This window comes from Doryrhamphus excisus, linkage group LG18 (genome assembly GCF_037039965.1).
Source record: "Doryrhamphus excisus strain RoL-2023G ecotype Guam linkage group LG18, RoL_Dexc_Guam_v1.1, whole genome shotgun sequence".
Classification (NCBI taxonomy): Eukaryota; Metazoa; Chordata; class Actinopteri; order Syngnathiformes; family Syngnathidae; genus Doryrhamphus; species Doryrhamphus excisus.
Genome location: NC_136374.1, coordinates 7,494,114 through 7,507,154, shown reverse-complemented (window position 1 = coordinate 7,507,154; position 13,041 = coordinate 7,494,114). Strand labels below are relative to the sequence as shown.

The window sequence follows — 13,041 nt, the reverse complement described above, 5'->3', positions numbered from 1 at the left end:
CCTCGAGGCACGGTACACCCTGGACTGGTGGCCAGCCAATCACAGGACACATATAGACAAACAACTATTCACACCACACTCACATTCGTACTATGACCCATCCAATATGGCGGTGACGTTGACGTGCGTCTCTGGAAAGGAGTAGCAACGATGCTCATTGTTTGGAAAGTAGTATATGCATTAATTTTATTTTCTAATTATACAGACACGAATGAAAATATTTAATTAGAAACATTAAAAACGATTTAAGTGCAGTAAAAAAACAAACTCGTTTTATACCTGTTGTAGGAACTGCAGGCTTGTGCGTGAATCTAAACTGTAGTTCACGGCTTGGGCTATAGGTGGCAGTAACGATTTATCTACTAGTTGAAGGCAGCTAAAGTGAAGAAAGTGTTGAGCTTGTGATTTGTGCCGGGGGATGATTGGTGCAAGCATTCATCATCGTTTTCCATCGTTTTTTGTGTACCACCTTTGAACAAGTTCGGTTATCATTCTGTAGACAAACAGCACTAAACGATTGTGACTGTGCTTGAAATGATTTTATTAGCTTTTAGGTTAGACTCTGCCCTTCAATTATCATTCCAGATACAACTCAATAATTTAACATTTTTTTTATAGAAAGATAGTGTCCAAAGTCCGATTGAGGGACCATTTCCCATCTGCCCGTGGCCTCTTTTTTTAAATTTAAATTGGCCAGCGGCTTATTCCAAAAATAAGTTAAACATTGCCCGCGTCAGAACATTACAAAAGATTGAGGATTAGGACCACAATAATTCAAATCTATATAAAAGGGTTGCACGACGTGGAATGTTATCAAGATAGTACATGACCATGCAAATACAAATACCACAAAGCTTTATTTGTGTTATTTACTGTTTAGCATGCCTGGAACTACTATGAAAAAGGAAGGCGAATATCAAAGTCGCCCCAAGACATTCTTTAATATTTCTGTATGGAAAAGCTTACTTGTACTTGGGGGAAAACACCATTCAGTTGTAAGGCAAATTGAGTGTAAACAATGCGTCACAATGGTATAGATGTCCGGGCTTGTTCATCTACGTGTGATATAAGCAAAGCATTTCATTTAGTCTGGATTCATTTAAAACAGCACGTTGGAAACGAGCCATCAATGCTTTAATTCCTCAAGTATGTCTGGACACAGTGGGGGTGTCCAGACAAGAATACGTAAGGGACAGAAGGAGAAGGGCTGAAATATTCATACTTATAATAATACTATACTGTCACCTATAAAGTTTTCTCTTTAGATATATATATATAAAACTTATTCTGTTTCCCCCAAATCAAAAATATCAAAATGGCCCTTTCAGTGTGTGGCCCCTTGATGGAAAATGTTGGACACCCCTACTATGCAACAATAAAAAAAAAAAAACTTTGCCTGATTTTAGCATATTGCAACAACAAATGTACTTAGTAGACTCTGGGGGTGTTTATCCATGTGGCCTCTCCAAAGGTGCTTCATCCATGGCATTCCATGTCCCTACCGCTTGGCAATATGGTCTGCTTCAACCTGCTCCTGATAAGTGTTCATATGAAAAAGGGTATTGCAGCATTGTCGTGATGTAAACACAGCACATTGAGGTGGAAAGAGACAGGATTGAGGTCAGTCACTCCAAGTCTTGAAGGTTGATTGTGCTTCCGGTGAACTGAGAGTTGTCAGAGACGTTTTCCTCGATGACCACTGTGGGTTCCTGTCACACAAAACACAAAAATGACTTCTGCATATCAGAGCTGATCCAAACTGCATCAATATGACATACACAGAGTTCCCACTCCTTCCCTGAAATGATTTTCTAGGACACCAAGTCTTTAACAGGGGCTGAAATGCAAATTTCAGTTTAAAATACAGGTTTTGCTCTATTTTCCCAATTTGTTGTCTTTTGTGTTGAACTTTATTTCTAATATGTCCCACAGGACAGGGGAAAAACAAGCTACTTTGGACATCCTTTAATCCAGGGGTGTCCAAACGTTTTTCCACCAAGGGCCTCATATAGAAAAATCAAAGGATATATTTGGTAAAGGCCAAATAATTCCAGCCTTTTCTCTTTACATTGTGCTCTACATTTCCCATGTTGAAGTTTTTTTAGTGTTTCATTTTATTTCTCCATGTACCCAAGGACAATAATCGTGTCTCGGGCCACAAATGGCCTTCTGGCTGGGCTTTGTATGCCACTGCTTTAAACCATTTGCATTTCCTCACGAGGTAGCGGCAGGATAAATAAGTTTCCAAGATAATTTTTATGGTATGTTTTCCATAACTGGAATTGGTCATGTGGATCATTTTCCAGGATGCATGTGAAACCCAAATACATGACATTCATGTTCCCTCAGGTTCAGGTAGAATGTGTCATTACTAAGGATCGACGATATTTGCGTTCTTTCTTGAATCGTATCGGCCGCGTGTATTTTTCCGCTGTATGATTTACAGACAGGCATCCGCCGGGCAGCTTTGTGTTGCCGGAGGACCCTGCAACACACGCAGTTGTGGTACCCCTCCCCCACTGGTAAATCATAACCAGGGTACGTTTTAAATTTTTTATTAGCCGCTAACAGTTCAACTTAGTTGAAATATTGCCACCTGTTTTAAAATAGGTAACATGAACGCCAAGTGCATGCAATATACATGCTTGGGAATATTGTGACGCCTGAGGGTCTTTTTACTGCAGAGAACAATTCTTATTTCACAAGTAAAAGAATAAGCTTGCTTTTTACACTTTAGTAAGCTCATCACATTTCACTGGGGGGCCGCTAGGCATAACAGTTTAAGTCATGGTGGGTCAATAAGAAAGCCCAAAAACATCACATACCAACGCAACAGACGAATAAAAGCACTCGCACTAGTTGAGCAGAACAAGAATGAACAACTATGCAACTTTAACTACAAACTGACGAACTATTTAAGGCACGTTGGGAACCAGGAAGTGCTCCCAGCGACGCTACAATATAGTTTCATTTGTGGATCTGAACACCAGGAATGCTGAAGTGCCTACCATTGGAATTAGGGAGCTGTTGATGTAGTTGGAGGCTAATATGTACAGATGTTACCAACGCCGCTTTAATGTCAACGTTGGCAATTCAGTCCCATGGTGTTTGGAGGAGTTTCATTCAGCCAACGCCGGGCTGAGGTTAAATGCGTGTTGTGTTTGAAGGAATTGGAGCAGCCGTGTCTGCTTATCAGAGGTCTGTATCGTGCACAACACAAACTTTGATGAGAGAAATGTTTTATATATCGTACTAAATTGTGTCAGTGTGATGTGTTTGTGTGTGCGCGTGTCTCACTGCGGAGGAGCATTCATTACATCGATGCTAGATAAACTTAAACTACGACAGAAATGTTTTGCACATGGTTGAATATTTATTCCTTTTAAAGTTGATAATGCCGTTTAAATGTGTGTTTAAGAAAGCTGAATCCTACTGTGTTCAGTGTTTACATTTCAATAAATATTTGTTTAAACATGAGACCTGGAATATTTGTTATCATGGTCATTTTTTCATGTAAATTGAGGGAGCAAAAGCAGTATCGGCCATAAATATCGACCCAAGCAAAATCGGCCATCGGCTAAGGGTGATGGAAAAAAAAATCAGTATCGGCCCAAAAAAAAAACATATCGGTCGATCCCTAGTCATTACATACAGTATTTGCATGCATGTGGTGAATACCAAGAATGTACCTGTAAAATGTTGACAGGTAAGTCAACGGTGAGCTGGGAGTGAGAGGTGGATGGCTGGGAGCTGAGCTGGAAGGCCAGCTCTCCATCAGTGGCTGGGTCATCCTGAACAGATGAAGCAATCGTCATGAAAAAACAATATTCTTTAAAAAAAAACAAAACAAAACAAAAAAAACTACAAGCTGATGTTAAAGGGAAATTGAATAATTAATTCAATTTCATGGCATGGCATGGCATGGCATGCAACCCCACCTGAAGGAGCTGAATTTGGACATATTGGGCCCCAGTGACGGGGTCTCGTAGAGTGAGGCCCCCATTAGCAGCTGTAGCTCCTTCACCATAACGAGCACTTGATGGAGCGCAAGAAGATTTGGCTCCTTTTGCTTTTCTCTGACTTGATCCAGGCACACCTGGTTTTATGAAAAGAAATCATAATCAATGACTAAACCCAGTCAGTTTAGGAAAAGTGATTTGAGAAAGAGGGTATATTTCTATTACCAGAGGAGACAGTTGGAGCAATCAGCTTCTTCTTCTTGGCCAGCTGAATGGCTCTGTAATCTGTCCTTGCTGAGCCGCCACTATCCTGGAAGAAAAGAAACAAAAAGGGGTTAACCAATATATGTCATCAATTGTATGTAAAGTACATGTACTGTAGACTCGGGTCTACAAGCACCAACTATTAATACTCCACTGCAACCAATAAGAAACTTTACTACGAATAAAATCGTTATTCACACGAATTCTTATTGTTACACCTGTCTGCATCCTTGAACTTTACTAAAAAGAAACCTTGTAAAGCAGGGGTGTCAGCCAGCAGCTTGTTTTTATTGGCCCCCTGTGTACTGTAAAAATAACATGAATTATTAGACCACTAAGCTAAGATGGTTAGCATATACTGACTGACCTACACTGGATTGCTTTTACAAACAATGTACAAAATGTTTTATTAATGTCAATCTGTTGTTGCAACTATTCGATATAGTTTGCTATTTTGTATTTAAAAAAAGTATTTATTGACGAATTATGTGGAACCAATTTGCATTATTTAAATTTAATTTAAAAAAATTATGAGAGCTGTTGACACTAAAGCTAAGCAGATTCATGTTATGTCGTAACCCCAAATTTATGTTTTTTGTGTAATCCCACAATACAACACATTGAAAACCTGATGTTGGTTGGAAAATGATTCAAGTGTAGATTAGAAAAACGAAGCCATGAAGTTTACCATGAAGCTGCTGGGTGATACGGCAGTCATTTCTGTGTCTTTCTGCAGATTGAAGCCATTGGTGTGTCCAGGGAACACAAACTGTGTGAGGACTTTTGCTCCTTCCTGACCTCCCAGTACTTCCACACAACTCAGCAGAGACCCAGCCCCTCCCTGGCCACCCACCTCCACCACCTTGGTGGGTGAGGCCAACAGTTCGGAAATAGGGGCAGCTGCAAGCGAGGCTGAGGCCTCTACGCTAAGAGCACTGGAGGAGCTGAGTGGGTGCTGAAGGGTGGGCTCTATGGGGGTACTGGGACCCTGCATGGACAAAGACGCAAGCGTTCCCAAGGCCTCCGGCGTGACACTTTGCACATCATCCAAGTTGAGGGTGCCCTGAGGAGGCAGAACATCCCCCACTGTGCCTTCCAGACTGTGGTGAGGAGCCATATCAATACTGGGTGCCAGGATAAGGGGGTCAGCATTTTTGGCCAATGCAGTGCTCGTGGAAGTGCAAAGAGCTGTGCTAACTGTAGAGGGGTCAATCGTGAGGATACCCGAGTTGACCAGGGAGAGGTCCATGGTAAAAGTGCCAGTGGAGGCGGTCCCACCAATAGGAATTCCCACCTCAATACCAGTGGGCGTGGCAGCTACAGGCACATTAGAGAAAAGTGAGCTCAGGTCCAAGTTAGTCAGCTGCTCGCTGCCAGCAACACCTGGCCCACCAACCGTTGCTGGTGTGTGGCTTATGAGCTCACTGCTTGGGGTCAGGGTGGGCGTGGTCTCCATCTGGTTCAGAACATCTAGGACGGAGAAGGGATAGTTTGTTAAAAAATGTGGAAGTAAGGAAGAAATATGCACAGTGTAGTGTTTCTCCTAGGGTTGCAGCTCATCTAAAAGCTAGGGAAACTTGAATTTGATGTGTACTAAAACAATGAGGCCTATGAGTGCTGACTGACCGGGGCTGAGCTGGTGTTGTCTCAGCACATGGCTCTTGAGGCTGCTGCGTGAGGAGAAGTGCTTGGAGCAGCTGGCCACAGGACATCTGCTCCTGAGTGTGCTGGCATCCTGCTTGTGTTTCTTGGAGTGGATGTAGAGGCTGCTGCGAGCTGAAAATTTTGCATTGCAGCCTAGAAAACAAAGAGTGACAAAAGCCACAATGACAATCACTCATCAACAATACTTTGGAAAACCCATCATCAAAACTCAAGTCATTATACATTTACCATAAATTCCGGACAGTGAGCCGCTACTTTTTCCACCCCTACACACTTTGAACCCCACAGCTTAAACAATGAGGTGGCTAGTTTTTGGCTAAAAGAGTGTAGATTGAAGAGGTAGTGTAGTGCAGTGCACACTAATACCATGTTTTGAAGGTTTATGTCGTGATTATGTTTTGAAAATCTGAAGTTTTCTCAAGTGTACATTTACTACAGATTCTGCTGAATGAACTCCCATTGAAAAAAAACAAGTGTTTGTGTGATGTGGGTAACACCAAGTAGGTAGGATAACAAGGTTTATAGTGTGTCTTTTCTGTGCCAATACCTCATGGTAAAACATGGACATCTGCCACCTATATATGTACAACATCCCCCCACCCCTTTTATAAGTTGGTGGTGGCTTATCTTCAGATGTGAAAAAGTCTGGATTTTACAATAGAACCAAAAGCTAAGATGTGGATGTTTTGTTCAGATATTTTAGCATATATTGATCTACATGAGATTGCTTTACCATGATTAATGTATTGTATCATTAAACTACTCCAATCCAGTATTTACCTTCAGCATGGCACTGGAACGGCTTGGTGCCCAGGTGAGTGATGCTATGACCTTTGAGGTGCTCTGCTCTGGTAAAGGACTTCCCACAACCTTCTTCAGTGCAAATGAAGCGTCGGTCGTCGTCATGTTTTCTGTTAACCAAATAAAAGGAATATTGTAGGAATGGGTGATAGAATTAAAATTTCTATATTAGGCCAGACTTCTATTGCCCTGTCACGATAATGCAGGTTAATAATGTCCTGTAAACAATGTAATTTAGAGCTGTGGCTACTGCCACTAAAGTACAGTCATGGACGAAAATGTATTTACAACTTCTCTGCTTGAAGTTCTTGTTGATCTGATAAATGGTTGATTGAGGTGCAATCCTACTCACCAGTCATATTTTGTGCAAAGCAATGATGGCTACACCCGTTTCGTTGCAGGTAACCATGGCTAAGATTTCAAGCACCACCCTCTTTTTAAAGCTTCAAGTCTGTTATTGTCACTCAATCAGGATGACAGCATCATCTCCAGCCTTTATCCTTGTCAACACTCCCACGTATTTTAAGCAGGGAATCACTAACATGTAATCCTACAAACACTAGTGCCCAACATGAGGTTCCAAAGTACAGTCAAGGTAACAATTATACATATTGGCGGAGCACACCACAAAAATACTGTATTTTCTGCACCATAAAGGCTACCGGATTTGTAAGGCACAGACTCAATTATGGGGTCTACTTCTGTACTTAACTCATACATAAATGTGCACCTTATTATACAGGGCATGCTAAAATGTAAAAAATAAATAAAGCAACAGAAAAAACAGTGAGTCGAGTTGAACTTTATTCTACTATTTAACACTCACTGTTTTTTTATTCATCTTCTGTATCTGAATTGAACAGCTGGGAAATTTCACCATCAAACATGCCGGGTTCCCTCTCAGCATCATACCACTAGTATACGTAATGTTCTCGGATTGGTTTATCGCTGCTGCATAGGTATTGTGTCCCTGTGTCAGCGGGAAATGGTCCGACAGTCAATCAAGCGGAGCGCCGACCGAAATAGCACAACAACATTTTTACAGATTTTGGAACTCAGTGCACACATAAGGCGTACCGTCGGGTTTTGAAAAAATTAAAGGCTTTTAAGTGCGCCTTATGGCGTGGAAAATCAGACCCCCAAATATGGTACCGGCATGACCTCTTGATGGCTTGCTTACCGTTTGTGACGAAGCAATTTTGACATGCTTGTGAAGGACCAGCCACAGCCTTCTGAGTCACAAACAAATGGCCTCTCACCTGGAAAAAGAGAGACAATTCATGCTCATAATCAAAACTTACATTAAAAGCCAAGACTAGCATTTAACTTCCGTTAACTTTTATTTGCAGACAGAGCAAATAGTCAGAGATCAGTCTGTATGCAAAGTCACAAGAGACAGCATAATAGTTCCAGAGCCGTCAGTGTGGTTTTGCTGCTCGTCATTTTCAGCAATATGCAGCTTTATAGAATGTGTATATTATAAAGTGCTACCAATGAACATGGACTTAATGCAGAGTCATGCATGGGAGCAATGTCATCGTTCTTAAGAAGCATCTGCTTACCCGTGTGACTTCGCAAATGGATCTTGAGGCGACACGCTTTGTCATATATCTTGCCGCATCCCGGGTAGGTGCAGGTAAAGTGTCCCGTTTCTCGGAAGTGAGTGCGGTTGTGGGAGTAAAGGGCACTGAAGGTGATGAACGTTTTCTCACAGCCTGAACAAAGAAAAGTTAAAGGTCCTGTTACATAAGCCGCTGTTTCCTCAATACATTTATTATTTATTATTATTATTTATTAAATTTATTTGTAGCGGGCCACCACAATGACATTTGAACCACCACAAATTCATCCGTCTATTTTATTGTTTACATTTGTTAGTTTGCCCTTGCTCAGGATGGGTCCTCGTTCTTGACACGCTTAACAGGATACCACAGGGCTTCAAGTAAAAAATTATCCTTAGCCTGAACAAAACGAATACATGGGCAACAAAAATGACAGCTTTCAGCCTTTCCTCTCTCCTTCCTCCCCGACACAAGCAAGCATGCGCCATTTACTGCTTCCGCGTATGTAAGCGTACACACCCACCTATGTTCATGCACATTGACACCCGTGCAGACTAAATACAGTGCTCTCCACAACAAGTTCATTCATTCATTTTCTACCGCTTTATTATTGTGTATTCTCACAACAAGTGAGAATACACAAACGACAGGTTTCTCACCAGTGCGCACACACGTTTTCACCTGGAGTGGATGATGTCACTAAGCGTCACTGCAACTCAACCATAAACTACCGTTTAAAGGCATACAAAATGTCCTTACTTTGGAAAAATGTTATCACTACATAAACCTTCAAAATGTGGCGTTAATGAATTCTAAAAAGGAACAATTGTTTAAGAAGAAATGTTAAATTTAGAATTGGCTGGCGACCAGTCCAGGGTGTACCCCGCCTCTCACCCAAAGACAGCTGGGATAGGCTCCAGCACCCCCGCGACCCTTGTGAGGATAAGCGGTAGAAAATGAATGATTGAATGTTGAATTTAGACAATTAAAATGCAAAAATGAACAAAAAAAGCCAAGACTGAAGGTTTACACTAATAATACCCCTTTAGACCTATATCAGCTATATGAGATTATTTTTTTCTTAAAAAAATCCTACATTTTAGCATGGCTACATGTCGGTTTACAAAATAGGAAAGAGGCCCTTGCACCCTTTCATTTCTTATAATGTGTGGAAAAACAAAACACAGCAGTTTTAACTGCAGTTTCAGAAGCTATGCGAGTGTAGACGAGTTTGGCAAAAGTTACTTTTGACCGGTCACCGTTGAGGAAGCACAGCAATGTTTGATAATAAATTTACTAATTTACACTGACCTTTGTGGGGTTGACATTTGTCAAGTCTTTGGGGACACAACACTTGTGGCAAGCATTTGAAACCTCAAGAAACAAACCGAATCTCCATCCAACGTATTAGGCTTAAAAGCTTCATTGCTTCAGGAAGTTTCACTTGGCCATCACAATGTATGTAGCCATGTTAGATATACTGTAAAGACAGCTACGTTACCTGGGTATTCGCATTTGTGTGGCCTCTGCGGCTCAAAGTGGACTCTCTGGTGATTGCTGAGTCGGGTGGCACTGCGAAACCTCTCGCTGCAGATCTCACAGATGAAGGCATCGTCCTGCTGATGGACTTTGGTGTGAGCCTTCAGGTTGTAGACTGTGGTGAAACACCTGCCGCAGCCTTCAAACTGACAGGTATGCGGTCTCTGCTTGTTATGGGACTGAAGATGCCGCTTGAGTTTGTAGGAAGTGGCAAAAGCCCAGCTGCAGCCATCCACCGTGCACTGGTAGGGGCGTGGATCTTCAGCGTGATTCAGGAGATGAACCTTACGTTTTTGTCGCGTGTCAAATGTACAGGAGCACCCGGTGACCGGGCAGGGAAAAGCAACTATCACTTTCTTGGACTTGAGCAGCTGTCCATTTTGAGAGTCTTTGTTTGCTGTAGTGGTTTTGGGCGAGAGCGGGGCCACATTTGTCTGCTTGACGCCATGTAATACACCATCCTCCTGCTTGACCATGGGACAGGAGGGAAGAGAGCTACCCGGGAAGACCAAAGACGTGTTGTCCACCAGAGGCAGCTCAGGGTCACATCCTGACAGACCAGGCCTGCTCTCTTCCTGGTGGCTGGAGCTGGACACTGCCAAAGTGCTGATCTTCCCAATGGCTTTGGTGCCACTATCATAGTTGAGAAGAACGATATCTTCATGGTCCTTCATACCTAAGTGCGCCTTTAGGCTGACCATATCGTCCTCTTTGTGTTCATATCCGTCCGGTGGGGCAGCAAGAGTCAGAGTTCCATTTTCTATGGTGACTATAATGCTTTGGTTGTTGATCATGATGGTTCCAGAGAAGCTTTCATTCGCAGGACTTGCAGAAAGGTTGTCCTGAAGCCCCGTGGAAGCTAATGTTATTTCCGACTCGTCCAACGTTTCCACGATGTCTGGATTTCTACAAATGAGTTCATCGTTCCGGGCCTTGTCTTGGTTGTTTTCGGTACATATCTGGCCACATATCTTCTCGCCATATTTGTTTGTCAAAACAACGTCTTCCACGGTACGGTAATAACCGGCTTGTTTAGCACCACCAGCCTCGGTTGACCAGCCGCGAACAAAATGTTCCACGTCGTCCGATTTTTTAAAATCCAGCGACTCGGTACCATTAGTTTGATCATTAGAGCCGCAAATAATCGCATGATTTGCGCTTCCGAACTCCATGGGGTCACAAGGACTAGCTTGAGTGTACGCTAGCGTTCTGCTTTTCATTTTGTCTCACATTCAGACAAGCCAAATCGACTGTCACACTTTCTATCATCCTGAAAGAAGCAGGAAAATAAACCATATCATTCCTGGGCGTTCCTTCTGCTGTCTTGTTCCTAATTCTCCCGGCTTGTGGTGTCGTCGCAGGCAATGATGGCTGCTGCCGTAAAGCTGCCACTGCTAACGTTAGCCGCGAGCCTGCGTTGGTTCCTCTTCCGCCATTTTCTACATCCAGGTTCTGTACTTCACCTCTCAGCGGCACTTACCAAAACTGACCAACTTAACATGTCGTCTTTGTCTGTGTTCACGTCACGAAGTGACCCACTCTGTCGGTCATGCAGGTTGTTTTAGTCGCTGCGTTGTAGTTTGATGAAGGGCGAATCATCGGTCTCGCTTCCATTTTACGCCAGTCGGCAAAGCGGAGGTTTCCATGGCAAATTACTTTCATGTTCATATGGAGGCGATCCCACACACAAGACCGTTTCATCGTCGTTGTCGAACCCCGACAAATCAACCCAGTAACAGCCCCCCAAACAGACGACGTGAAAGTGTGTGTGTCGCCATGCTGAAAATGTTTATGGCAAAAAGCCCCTGGATTTCCATGTTGGCATCCCTGTAGCACTCACGTAGGACCCGCCCTTGACGCGACCAGCGCCATTAGCGTTTCTTTTCTATCAAGTACATAAAAGTACTGTCTTTATTGAACAAAACATACTTCAAAACTCTTAAGAAATCATAAATATTTAAATGTAGTGACATTGTTATATACCCCAGGACATGGCTTCCCCCAAACGCTGTAATAACCAGTACGTTAGGTAGTAATTCCAAGTGCATTCCCACTGAGAACTACGGTAAAATACAAGCACACTGTCAGTACCCGGATGTTGCACTCAACACGCCACAAAAGGTGTGCGCATCAATTACTTTAGCTTAGTTACAATTAAGTTACTTCCCCCCCAAACAGTATTAAAACGAATAACAAAATTACTCATTCTTAACTGTTTAGTTACCAGGTACAGTATTTTGTATGTTGTTTGAAAAACCTTCCAATATGTAAAAGAATGGGGCTTTAACTATGGATTTGTGTGCGCTATTGAGCAATATTACATTAGGCTGAGGGCTGAGCTCGTGACTGCAATTCTCCAAATGCCATTACAACTCATTAGCTCTTTAGCTTCTCTTAGTAGCAGTACTGAATAATGGTGACTGAAGATACATCCAAATTGTTGATAGAACAAATATTTGGTCAAGAAAGAAAAAGGCATGTGTAAAGCTGCAGCATAGGAACACTATGTTGTAAAGAACTCAAATGAAGACTCGTCTTGCTGACAGTCAATATGATAACAAAATAGAGTAAATATTCTGAAACATTCCCCCCCCCCCACACACGGAAAGAGGTATGCATTGGCCGCTTTGAAATTCTTTAAAATGAATCCAATGTAAACACTAAAATATACATGACTCCATACAAAAAGAGACCAATCATTTTGTTTTTCCATCAAAAAATTTAATTCATACATTTCCTCATATCCAAATATTATATACTTTTAAAATCAAGAATTTCCATTTTGGACAAAGACAAATATTAATAATAATCAATTAAAGGAAACAACAGACTGCTACATTAAAAAATTATCTTACTGAAATGATTCTTGAATAACCAAATTGAGGCTTGCTTTTACTCATTTTCATATAGTAAACAACTTTTTATTTGCGTCATAGTTTTTTTTTATTATCAGTGTGGCCCATCCTTGGTAACGTTCAGATGCAGGCTGTATTTGATGCTACTTCATATATTTTTAATAATACAAACAGAAAAGGTTTTAGCCACAAATGATTACCGGGGTCAGACTTCGGTGTCACTCTCACCAAAGAGTGAGATGAGATGCCGTAGCTTTTCACTGTGTGGATGATCTGTCTCTTGATTGCCATTAAGAAAGGTGACTGGGGGTCATTAAAAAGCAGAGGAAGCTAAGTCTGTTAAAAGTGTTAGAACTTGAATTATCTTAGTGATGTCATCAAAAGTGTTATTTTTAT

At 41.9% G+C, this 13,041-nt stretch overlaps 1 protein-coding gene across 1 annotated transcript; it reads right to left on the bottom strand.

The window, feature by feature from the left end:
• Positions 1–528: 528 nt before the first annotated feature.
• Positions 529–11,639, bottom strand: LOC131106036 (zinc finger protein ZXDC). Its single transcript, XM_058054694.2, has 10 exons — positions 9,753–11,639; positions 8,252–8,404; positions 7,870–7,948; positions 6,669–6,799; positions 5,850–6,020; positions 4,912–5,693; positions 4,185–4,269; positions 3,939–4,096; positions 3,690–3,791; positions 529–1,709 (listed from the first exon to the last, which is right to left on the bottom strand). The coding sequence occupies exons 1-10, from the start codon at positions 11,008–11,010 to the stop codon at positions 1,626–1,628; spliced, it is 3,003 nt and encodes a 1,000-aa protein (XP_057910677.2). The 5' UTR covers positions 11,011–11,639; the 3' UTR covers positions 529–1,625.
• Between the last annotated feature and the right edge of the window lie 1,402 nt (positions 11,640–13,041).